General features: G+C 41.0%; 1 protein-coding gene across 7 annotated transcripts in view; it reads right to left on the bottom strand.

Moving 5' to 3' along the window:
* Positions 1–12439, bottom strand: part of ADGRB3 (adhesion G protein-coupled receptor B3) — a 1879974-nt gene that overhangs the window by 684029 nt on the left and 1183506 nt on the right. For all 7 annotated transcript variants that reach the window (XM_069606193.1, XM_069606199.1, XM_069606200.1 and 4 more), the window contains one exon: positions 10199–10242. In XM_069606193.1, the coding sequence (XP_069462294.1) occupies positions 10199–10242 (44 nt within the window). The remainder of the gene's footprint in view (positions 1–10198; positions 10243–12439) is intronic.

Genomic DNA, 12439 nt, shown 5'->3' with positions numbered 1-12439 from the left:
CAGGCTATAAAGGAGGGAGGCCAAAGGGGCAGTGTTAGTGTTAGGGTTGCAGGTCAGCACCCCCTTTTGAGTCAGTGACCAGCAACATTTCACAGGATACTCGCTCTTATAGAGGTATTCGATCATGATGGCAGTACATGCCGATGACACGTTTACAATGACCACATTGTGAATCTGGAAATGTAGTATGTCCCAGAATTTCGTTTCAGTTCACAATGAAACTACATTCAAGCAAAATACTTAAGTGTTAAACTGATGGCGAACGGATCTACCAATGACACACTCTTCGCAACTGAAATGTTTCAACCTTCTAAAACTTCAATTCTGGGGTTCAAATCCATTTACAGAGATATCATCTTGTGACTTCAATGTGGGCATCAGCGCCTTAGTAATGCTCTGCTACAAATGGTAGCGACAAATGATATCTGCAAATCTAGAAGTATAGATCAGATACACATGCTCCTTGAAAGATATATTGTATCGCTCTATTAACTAAGAAATTAGTTTGACCATCTTTGCTTTCCTCATCTATATAAATGATGTCCAATGACATACTGCACTATAGGTGTCAGTGCCCGAATTTACAAACTCCATAGGAATACAGGGTTTAGGGTGATTTAATGCAACCGATTTGATCGCATGATAATCCTGCGCAAAAGAAATGCTCATAAAGCGTTCCTAGTACACGTGCAGTGAGCATGTTATAAATGACTGAGAAAGCACAATAAGAATATATTCATTAAAAATGCAAGAGTCTTTACCTTTTCCTGCCTACTAGTAGTAGTATGTTACCCGATCATATCGGGATGCGATGATTTCTCCTTGTTGAATCTTACGAGTGGATTGAGCTGTGACCGAGCACAATTTCCAGACTCTGTTATTTTGCCGAAATCTCATGAGATTTCGGCAAAATAAAAAGTAAAAACTTTAGAAACGACGAGGGAAAGTGTTAACATATCAGGATATATATGAAGTATGAGGGGGACACCCCAGCAACCCCAATGCCCCTTTACTTGTAAACCGCCTATCTCTAAATGTTTGAAGTGTTGGTTTCAAAGTTTCCTTTGCCACCCGACTGTGATGCAGATCACAAGTAGCATGTTCCCCGATCATATCAGGATGCGATGATTTCTCCTTGTTGAATTTTGCTGTAATCACTAATACGTCAACAATGATTAGATGTAAACTCCTTTTACCGAACACAGCAATTGAGATTATAAAACACAGCCAAGCATTTCACATTCTATGTTATATTAGAGTGTCATATGCTTTGCTTTTTAATCTGGCAAGTTACTGTTCTGGTCTTAAATAACTAGTCAATTAATTGCATAGGGGGCAATTCATAAACGCAACACAGCACTTGGATTCGGGCTCTGGCAGTAGAAGCAGAAGGAAGACACAAGGCTAGCAAACCAAAAAGACGTGGGAGAACAAGAGAGAGTCCAGAACGAGGAGACAACAGATTTCACCTGCATGTTCTGAGAGAGTCCTGTCCTCCCAAATTCTAAAGTGCAGAGGCTGTGCAGCAGAATACATGCTGGAGAAACAGTTTCCCCATGTGAGCCTGATTGCCATGGTTGCAGAGCTGCTGGTGTGTAAATCACAAGGCAAGAAGCAACTGCCAAGTCGAAGGTCTCAGGAGTAAAGACAACTCCCTAGACGTGTGGCCAGACCAGAGACACCTGTTCAAGAGAAGGGTGTGGCTAGCCAGCGAGCCAGAAGCAGTAGAAATTGTAATTATAGTCAGGAATGGAGTGTGACCCACAGAGAAAGATTTTCGGAAGCGGTGAGTCGAGCACAGCATTCTAAAGCATTGCATAAGCTTTGCCAGTAACATTAACCAGCTCCTTTGCCAGTCAGCGAGTAGAACAGGACCGCTGCATTAAAGATTCTTTGAAGAATGGAAATGTAACACACGCATATTGAGGAAAAACTGCCTTGCTCATGTAGGAAGCTAATGCTGTTAAACTCTGTTGTTCCATTAACTAAAGACTGGTAATGCTTAAGGAGTGGTTGTGTGTCCCTAGTTAAGAAAACGGAACATTGCGAAGACCATTGCAGAACACTTAACAGTGACAATTTCAAAGTTACATTGGGGGAAAGCTGCTATTAACGAATGGTTGCATGAACTTTATTGTCATTCCCCAAAGAGGCCTGAACTGTATTGTTTGCTTCTATGGGAATACAATTACGCAATCACCTTTAAAGTTTAACAACTACATCAAAGTGTAGTTGTGTGTGTCTAACTGTGGTTTCTCCTGAAAGACTGAACCTTATACTTTGTATACAAGTGACATACATTTCATTCATAAGAGTATAAAAGACTGAAGAAGAGAAAACGCATTGCCTAAAGCAAAGAGGTACCCCATACTAAGAGTGAAGCTGAAACTTTCTCAGAGTTGAAAACAATCCACCAATTCTGTGAAGTTATGAATAGTTGATTGGAATAAACCAACAAGTGTACAACTATTACCTGAGGCTAAAAGAGTGGCACCAAGGCTTCTGGGTAATTGTTAGGCTGGAAGCTGGCAGAAAGGTGCAGATAAGGTTGGGGAAGGGGGATTGGCTGCTGGCGAATAACATTTTTTAAATAGACTCAACCTGTAATGCCCAAGACTGTTGATGCCAGAGAGAAGGGAGTCTTGAAGGCAGACACAGGTTACCATTGTTGAAAGTGAGAGGTTTCCCCTTTGAAGAAAGCAGTTTGATGGAAGAGTGCCCAGCCTACCTGATGAGGTCAAAGTAATGAAAAATCTATCTCTTAAAAGACTGTCTAAAAGTCATTGAAGTTGTGGCAGAAGTCCAGAGTATGGAAACTTCTGAGGTATGTTTTGTTGTCAGTAGATACATTGCAGTTGTCGAAACCAAATTGAATTACTGTGGGACAAAGGTGACTGTTCTCATGGTAAAATAAGAAGAACTTTAGTTGTTGGAGTAGAAGCAGCAGTTTTAAGGAGTCATCCTGACAAATATACAATTCAGACTTTTGAAACCATATTGCATTTTCTTTTGAACTGTCGTGAAATGTCCTGTGGGATTGGCAAAGCATCATGGCCAGGATTACCATTGGGGCTATTTTGCTTGAAGTGAAAAGTGGAAAACATCACTCAAAAAGAGATTTGTTGATATTGGAACTTTTCTAAAATGTAGGCGATTTGTCACCATTTGGACTTTTGTTGATGCACTTTTGCTTTAACTTTACATCTTCATGAACCAAGCCAAGACATTTTCTTTTCAAGATTGAACATGTTGGTAGAGTGACTTTAAATCCTAGGGAAGCGAAATCATCCAGGATTTCAGATGGCAATTTAGAAAATGTACATAGTGTTCCTGTTATGTTGAATTGGCATTCCTTTTATTGATGGGTTTGTTGTTCAGTGTGAGGGCCAGTTATCCTGTGTTAGAGTGTGTTCCCTTAGCTTTTAGAGTAGGCAGGGAATTCCTCAACAGAGTAGGGAAAGTGAGGCACGTTGATACATTTTCTTTTAAATAAAATGGAATATTTTGAAAGATCTTCCAACAGTTGCCTGCCTCGCATTACAGACTCCTCACCATACATACAGTGGACATTTTCCATTTAAGGGCTTTAACCATCTACATCTCAGGGTTTTGCCAATGACGTATGAGAAATATTTAATAGGAAGAAGTGGACTAGCAGTAACTCTACAATCCTTTGAAATATTTGCTCCACTTTGAACGATGCATAGCACATATACTTTGTGGTTTGGTTGGTGATATTGGGGAACACCTAATGCACCTACATCTCTTATGAAAAGCAGACATGTATTTGTATGAACATGTGTCAGATATAAAATGCATTCTGGTACTGAAGCATGAGCATAACAAGGCAAGCTTTTCTGGCATAACCTTTCCACTCCAACACTTCTCCAGGCTGCACTTAGCAGCAGCTATACATACATAAACAAGTGAAGATGTACACCATTGTTTCTTTTTAATTAGAACTCAAGACAAGTCCACGAAATGCACTCAATTTGACCTGGTTTATTGATCAATGTCAATGGTTGGTAAAAACAACCACTGTGATGTATGGAGGAATTATGATATAAACATATATACTGTATTTTTCTCAATTACTCTGTAGTTCACACATTAGCCATTGGCTGAAATGTTCTGGTACTTAGTTTAGGCGCTTATTCTTTGGCCTTGAGTAGTCACACTGTATCCTGAGATTGCAAAGTTATATGGCCACTGTGACCTCCCTAAGGGTCCAGAGACATAGATTGTGTACTTCATTGTCATCTGCGGTCAGTCTATAGAAAAACTGTTAGTGTGCAGTTTGCCCAATGTGTGTATGGACATGCCAGCATTTTTGATCATTGTTATTTTTAATAACCTGCTAATCATTGACAGCCCCATCATCTGAAGTTCAGAAAACACTCTGCATTAGCCTGTTTAACAAGGTCTTCTGTAGGGAGATTGGTTCATGTCTTCTGCTCTATTCCTTGTACCTTTTTGATGTCCATGAAAGGAGGACAATCTATGAGACACATCCTTTCGTATTGAAAAAAATCAACATTTACACACTGTGTTTAGTGCTCCTTTGTCTATTTATACCAGCTTTTTAATACGGTAGGGACTCACTTTGCATGGCTCAACCTCCTTACTCTCTATGAACGTTTTTACTGCATCCTCCATTGAATATGTAGGTGACTCTTGTTTGAAATGGAAGCAAATAACAGCTGTAGAAACACTGTGCATGGCCCAGAGATCTCATGCACCATGACATCCATGTATGCCTTACATGACTCTCATGGAATGCTGGAAAACCTGCACTGCACATTTCCTTAAACTATTACACCGTGTACTGAATTTTGCAAGCTGTGTTGTATCCTGGCAAGGGGTAGTGGATATCCAATACGGATGTACCGTATCCTACTAGTTCTTAAGGATAGCAATAGCTTTTGAAAAAAAATCATAACGTTCGTCCTTTCCAGGCAAGAGTGCACACCACTGCTTGTATATCGACCGCTCAGCCATTCGAGCCTTTACTGCATGCCCTTTGGACGGGTGGTTGCAATATACTGTAAGGCCCAGTTGAATTAAATGCATCGAATGCACTGTCAGTGGAAACAGCAGCAATCAATCACACGGGATCAGGCGTGTAAACGACTGACTCTGGCACAGCTCCATGGCCAAGTTTAGCCAATGCCACATATTGCTCAGTACCACGATGCCTTCATTTCCTAATGAGGTTTTGCATAAGCTCGGGGAGAAAACAAAGTCAAAACAAGCCACGCCCCCACAATATCTGCATTAGGAGTTCATGTGTTATAGATATAAATGAGCTTGGCCCTTTCTTCAGAGCTTATGTCACCGACTGCAGAGCAAAGGAAGTGCTTCCTTTTAAGCACATTTGATGTCGATTTTATGGAGACATATTCCTGCCTATTCATTGCCACTCTTAAATTTGGGCTGGGCAGGACACAGTTGCAGTTGTAGATGTTTTATCAGTTGGAATTTGACAGACCACAATATTTGGAGTTGCGATCATACTTCATAAGTCCATGCTGACCCTAACGCTTGCCTATATGACACTGTGCAAGTGATATTTGTGTTTAATGCCGATGCATTAAAAGGTGTGAGAAAATGCATTCACAGAAAGCACACTGTCGCAGTGCATTGCTTCCTGATTTTAACTTGTACCTGTGATTGCCTATGTACACACTCAGATATCAGGTTTCTGGGTGACTCAGTGTTATTATACTGCCTCACGTGGAGCAACGTGTGTGGGTCTATGCACTGCCCAGCATACCATATTGCAGTGAGTCCTGGTGCCAGGCCTCATCAAAATGTTATCGACCACAGAATGAGGGCCCTCCAGGGCAGTGCAGCTACTGGTCTACTGCCTAGGATAATATCAAACAAGGAACCTGATCGGAAATATACACTTGGGAAATGGCTATATGGCAACATCAGCAGATGAGCTGAATTTGGAAGCCATGATCTGTATGCGCAGAAGGTGGAGGCCGTCTCTGGCTAAAGTGTATATGGATGCTGCATCGGCAGTGGAGTTGGTGCAACTCTGCAGCTGGGGCAATGTAGTTGTAAGTAGGTTGAAGGAGCCCAGGCATTAGTAGCTTTTCTGTAGAGGTTCTGAAAGGCTTCCACACATCAATACTGAGGCTGCTTCTGGAGGTGTGTAGGGAAAACACTGAAAATAAGCAGTTGCCCCCCAACTCAAAGACAGGCACTGATCACTGAGATACACAAGGATCACACTCATTAATGTATATCTACAATATGCACCTATTCTTGAGTGTCCATAAATAAGGCTAGTAAACAAGGAAGTGCTTTAACAACTGCTGTCCGTGTCAGGGCAACCCTAAAGACGAAGACTAAGGGCGTCATTCCGAAGCTGGTGGTAAGGGGTTAACGGCACCAGTAAGAATGCCGGTGCCATTAACCCCTTACCACCGCATTACGAGGTCCCTTAGCGGGTCCCACTAAGGCCGGCTGGTAAAACCAGCTGTCCTTAGCGGGAGCCACTAAGGGACCAGGGAGCTAATAACAGGCACGTTATTAGCTCCCTCCCCATTCCCATTGAGCCCTATAGGGGCTCAAATGGGAATAGGGATGGGTATTTTTAATGGGGACTTACTGGGTCCTCCAAGGTTGGAATAACCCGGTAAGTCCCCATTCAAAGAACCCAGACACGAGTTTGGAGGCAGCCATGGCGCTAATAGCACCATGGCCACCTCCAAACTCGTTAATGACCCCCTAAGAGACCGAACAATTCTATTGGCATTCAGAAGAGCGCTAAAAACCGGGTTGTTTGCCTCCACCGAGACTTCTACATTTACCTTGAACAACCTGTTAAGTAATGCGAGTAACCTGTTTTGTAACTGTGCCTTGATGCATCTGGCCTTAGCACACTTCATACATTCAAAAATAAATAAATAAATACATAAATGTGAAGCTCGCTGCCAAAGTGGTTGCATATAGGTTTGGCTCAGTAAAGTGGGCATTGATCCTCTATACTAATGACCAAGTGGCCTTTTTGAAGGACAGAGAAGGTATCAATAAAAAATCAGCTTTCCCCTGATGCTGAAATCATTTCTATAGGGTCAACTGGAACTTTATCTTCATACACTGTTGAACTTTGGCTGCGAAACAAAATTCAATCATCATATTGATTAAGGCAATGTATAAAGGGCTGGTGATATGTGTGAAGGCCAATGGGTACAGGAATAGGCTTTTCTATTCCAGTAAAGAATAAGTAAGAGTAAGAGCTACTTCCCATACCCACTGCTCTTTGACCTGTCTTTGGAACCTTGTAGCCCTTAGTTTAATCCAGCATAGAAAACACACAGCACAAAGGTATGACATTTGGGCAAGTTGAGGGCCCTTATAAATTGTAAAGCCAGCTCATACTGGAATATGCTGCATGTCGTGCAAAGCAGAGTTATGAAGAGAGATACTGACTCATGTCTAATAGGCATCTAGAAGATATACCTACAGGCCCTGGGCTACGTCATGCAAGCTACTGTGAAGATGACTTGCACTCTGACACCCTGGTGGTAGACAAGCTGGAAATGGAGAATGCTGCTGGTCATGAGTGAACACAGGCACTGCATATGAAGAAACAGACATCCACACTCTGGTGGCTTGTGCAAACTTACAAGGCAAAGAACAGATGGATAATCGTGGTGAGGCGCTTGTAGAAATGTTCATGCATACATAGGTATGCAGCTATTCTTGAGTGCCCCGAAATAAGGCTAGTAAACAAGGACACGGTTTAACAACTAATGTCTGTGTCAGGGCACCGCAAAAGACTCAGAGACCTGTCCAATAATGCTTGCAATGCAGACTGGGATGTTGTTTGATAATCATACAATATACTAAATAACAAGGTTAAAGAGTTTCAGGAAGTACATATATGGTGCCAAGGGATGTTAATTGATAGTTGTACATGCCAAAGTAGAAAATGGTACATATATAAATTAGCAGAAGCAAATGGCTCGGAACTAACAAATGTATACAACCAACGAGCAGGGCAGGAATAGGAAAATCCCTCTCCCATTAAGCTGAAGTGAGAAGGGAAATTAGGACAGAAAGTCTCGAAAAAAGACAATCTGAGAACTGAAATAAAGGCAAGGAGATGCTCTCATGAACCAGAGGTGTGTGTGATGCAGCAAAAAAAAAAACATAGTTAGAATCTTCTGGTCACCAGAAATTTTTTTCAAGGTGGATGATGAAAGAAAACGACTGCTGCTGGCACTGCAGGAGCAAGGGCGTAAATCAGGTTCCCATGTTTTGGTCTTGTGGAAAGGTAGTCAGCTTCTGAAAGGATGCAGAAGAAAGTCTAGAACTAATAGTAACATATCAACTGTGACTTGTCCCCCTCCTGGAAGTTCTAGAGGCAATGGGTTCCACTCAAACAAAGGATGACACAAACTACTCTGGACCAGCAAGCAATAACCTTCTGCTAAAAGAAGAATATGCAGACTCTGCTTATTGCAGTGCAGTCTAGACACTGACATGTGGCTGTATGATCCCTTAAGGCTGGATGCTCCACAAAAGAGGACTTCAATTCAACAGGAGAACCAGGGGAAACATGAGTGTATCTGAACGAATTTCACAGATCTATCTGCAGACTAATCCATTTTACACTATATGTCAGTCTAATGATAAACTTAACAGTGATCTCTCTCACAATATTCCTTCTCCTTGCTTCCACCCCCCCCCCCCCGGCACCACCAACAACCACAATTCCCAGGTTGGCCCTCTTCAATACGGCACACTTCCCTATCTCTTTTTCTTACGATCAGCTGTCCTTAAACCCCACTTCATGGATAGCCTTGTATGCATGCACTCTTGATTACTATACTTTATGTTAGCAGTGAGCGCTCCTAGTTTCTTTTGATCTGTGAGGTGGAATAAGAGTACATTAAAGCTTACGTGACTTACTGACGCTTCCGCCAGAGCTATCTGCAGACTTGTAGACCTTTCCCCTACGGTCTCCGACTACCTTTACAGTGCTATTCTTTCTCTCTGTATCACAAGCACTATCTTTATAGTGAGTACTATGTGAATGTTTAAGATATGCATGCATGACTCTACAAATGTGTCTCACTTCCGTTTTTATCTGTGAAAAATGTTAAGTACAAGCTTTGGACACATCATTTTCAAAAAGGCATTCAATCCAGCAATGCAGCTGTTAAATTTTCCAAACTAATCAGTGCTCAGGATATTATTTATTTATTTATTTAATTTCTTATACGGCTGCGCTACATGCCCGTAGGCCTCAGAGAGCTCCAAGAGAAGAATGAAAGAGAGGAAAGATCATAGTAAACCAGAAAATGTAAGGAGGGAAACTATTCAGGTAGATCGAAGAGTAATGTCTTTACTAGTTTCCTGAAAATAGAGATTTGATTGAGATGTTTTAATATTCACGGGCAAAGCATTCCATTCACGTAGACCATTAAATTCAAACCTGCACTCGCTAAAACAGTGTTTTAGGCAAGTTCTTGGCTGGATGAGCTGGAGAGTATCAGAAGAGCGCAACACTCTGCAGGATGTTTTCCTCGCCAATCTATTGGTGATTAACTCACTTGAGCACTAATATTTATAATAATAAACACACAGGATTAAATGTGAAAGCCATAGGGGAGGGATAAAAAGAAAAGTTCTTGGGACGAACCTTACATCCCCCCATTAGTTTGCCAACCGTGTGCAGTTTGGAGTCACACAAGTGGCTTTAGTTATATTCAAGGTACATGCATAGATCCTGCACTGGTGCAGTTGAAATGGCAGAGTCCTTTATTTTCATGGGGTACATCTAATGCTAAGTGGAAATCACTGAAGCCATGGTACATGCTCCATTATGAAGCACGCCACGTGGTAAACACAGCCCCGTGAAGGAGCACAGGTTGGAGATCACATTTTACAAAACAAATGTTCTAAAATAGCCAGTGGCCGTAGCAGGTTATAGAACTCAACTTGCCATGGAATGAAGCTAGGATATATACTTGACTTGACATTAAACACTGAGAACCTTACATATTGTTTTCGTGAAAATGATGATGGTTACACATTTCAGACAGCAACGTAGGATATTAATTAAATAAAAATATAGAGTACAATTCACAAATCACTTTAACAATGGTGTATTTAATCAACGAGGAACGCAGTAGTTTATATTTGTTAGTTTGTAATAATATAAGAGATTGTCACTTACGATTTTGACTCATCCCAGAGTACACAGTATGGATTGAATGTTCCCTAGAAATTAAAAAATGAGACTATATTAATTAAGCAATTCTTGGAATGTATGCATGTGCACGTAGGTTTTGAAAGCATTGGGGACATTACAGTCAACAAAGCTTTTTGACATTATTAAACATATAAAGGTACACTTTTTTTAGATACATCTCATTGCTGTAAATAATATCTTTTAGGAAGACAGACATGGGATTTCTATACCAAATCAACACATCTGGTATAACAATAAGGAGCCAGTTTTAGTATCAATGGGGGACATCATGTTATTCATTTGACTTCCACGATTGTTAGCACATTTCAGGTGTCCTTTGGAAAGATCGCAGAGAGCGCTCATCTATTTGTAGAGGCCCTCAGGCCTGGTAGATTGTAAACCAACACAAGCCTTCTATCCAGAGCTAACTGCCCATATTGATGAATCCAATTACCCAACACATGCCTTGAAAAAGACCAGGAAGGGTCAAAACACGTGTTGGCGTATCTGTGTAATTAAAATCACCACGTAACTAACCGTCAAGACTGTACTGAATTTCTTTAAGTACAGATGACACTATCCGATAGATTTAACGACTAACCCAACGCCTGCATGACCAAGGTTCTAACCCATCTCCGGGTAAACCAATTTGGAGACCCAAGTGCACTGTTTCCTAAGATCCCCATCACTGGCAGCAGGGTCCCCAATACTCACTAATGACCAGCGCAGTGATCTACCTATTCTAGTGCCCTGCTTCACCTCATCCTTTGGAATAACCAATCAGAATACCATCAGTGTTCTCCCCAGGAACGCTACCAGAGAACTTGGGTCCAATTCACAAAGCATGTGTGTGACCATAAATTATTTTTCTGCCCAAGAATTTGCAAATAGAGATTTCATTCATATGTACTATCATTACAAAACAGTGACAAATACAATTTGTTATCAGTCGCCATGCACACAATGTATCAACAATTTAATGGGCAGAGAGGTGGGGCCATGGCACTTCAGTTAACAACCACTTGGCATGCGTAAAATGGTTTTGAATGTTTAAGTATCAATTGTGGGCCAATTCAAATGGAGGTACTCATACAGTATACACATATATGGAGTAGCCTAAGTCACAACAATTAGCAAGTGACTTGCTCATATAACTACTTGTCCATTTTCCAATCTGGTTTCAGTCAGATTTGGGACATGGGCACATCCACAGAACAAGTGTCAAGATTGGTAATATTTTTCCATAAAACTGGTTCACCTCCCTTACAGTTTGACTTCAAATTTTAGGTACAAACGTTAAAATACAAATAGTTTCACTTTTTGACTTTCCAGGTTGCCCTTCATTTCCATCGAGCTGCCATGGTGACTTTCTTTTTTTGTTAAAGATGTTTTATCAGGTACGTTCATGTTTTCAATGTGTGGCACATACAAATCGCTCATGGTGCATAATGATTGCTTGTGACTCTCCCAGCCACAGCAGGTGGGCGAATAGTCACAACCACAATTTGCACATGTAATCTGGACAAACAAATGGATTTCTGTGTGAATTGGCCCTAAAGTTCTAAATTCAAACACTAAAACATACTCTTCATGTAAATTATAGCATATGTGTATTATATTCCATTCATACTTCTCATGGGGCAAATCCAGAAACGGCTAAAACAAATGGTTGAGGAGAATACAATAATTGAAAATTCAATGTTATTCCAACAAAATGTCAGGTAGCTCAGAAATATGGCTTAAGAGATAGTGATTGGGTGAAAAGTAAGGGATCCTGTCCACGATAACATGGGTCAAATGTGACTTTCAAAAGTGGCAAGGTTACAGTTTTTCAACAATTGAAATGCAACCACTTGTCGTGTTCTACTGATGTTTAACAATTTAATTGCATATTTTGAACCAGGCTTTGAATTCTGGATAAAGGTACATATGCACATAGTGCTTGCTTGATGAAACAAACATGTAAATCCTCATGCAAAAGGTCAAGAGATTTCTGGTGCCTCAGAAAAATAGCCACGTCCCCTTTGCAACAAGGGTAAGGTACTGTGCTGTATGGTGTCTCTTTTTCCTATCTCTTCACCTATTTATTAGCAACTGTGGCCTGTTTCATGGCACTCCCAGGATAGAGGAAGAGGAAAGGAAAAAAGTTCCTGTGCATACCTTGAAGGCATTAAGATTTAAAGGTGCAGAGGGTAAGGTAAGTGCCAAAGACGAATAAGTGCATGC

Source organism: Ambystoma mexicanum, chromosome 4p (genome assembly GCF_040938575.1).
Source record: "Ambystoma mexicanum isolate Mex_15411 chromosome 4p, UKY_AmexF1_1, whole genome shotgun sequence".
NCBI classification, from domain to species: Eukaryota; Metazoa; Chordata; class Amphibia; order Caudata; family Ambystomatidae; genus Ambystoma; species Ambystoma mexicanum.
The sequence above is the reverse complement of the archived record's forward strand: the minus strand, read 5'-3'. Positions and strand labels throughout refer to the sequence as shown.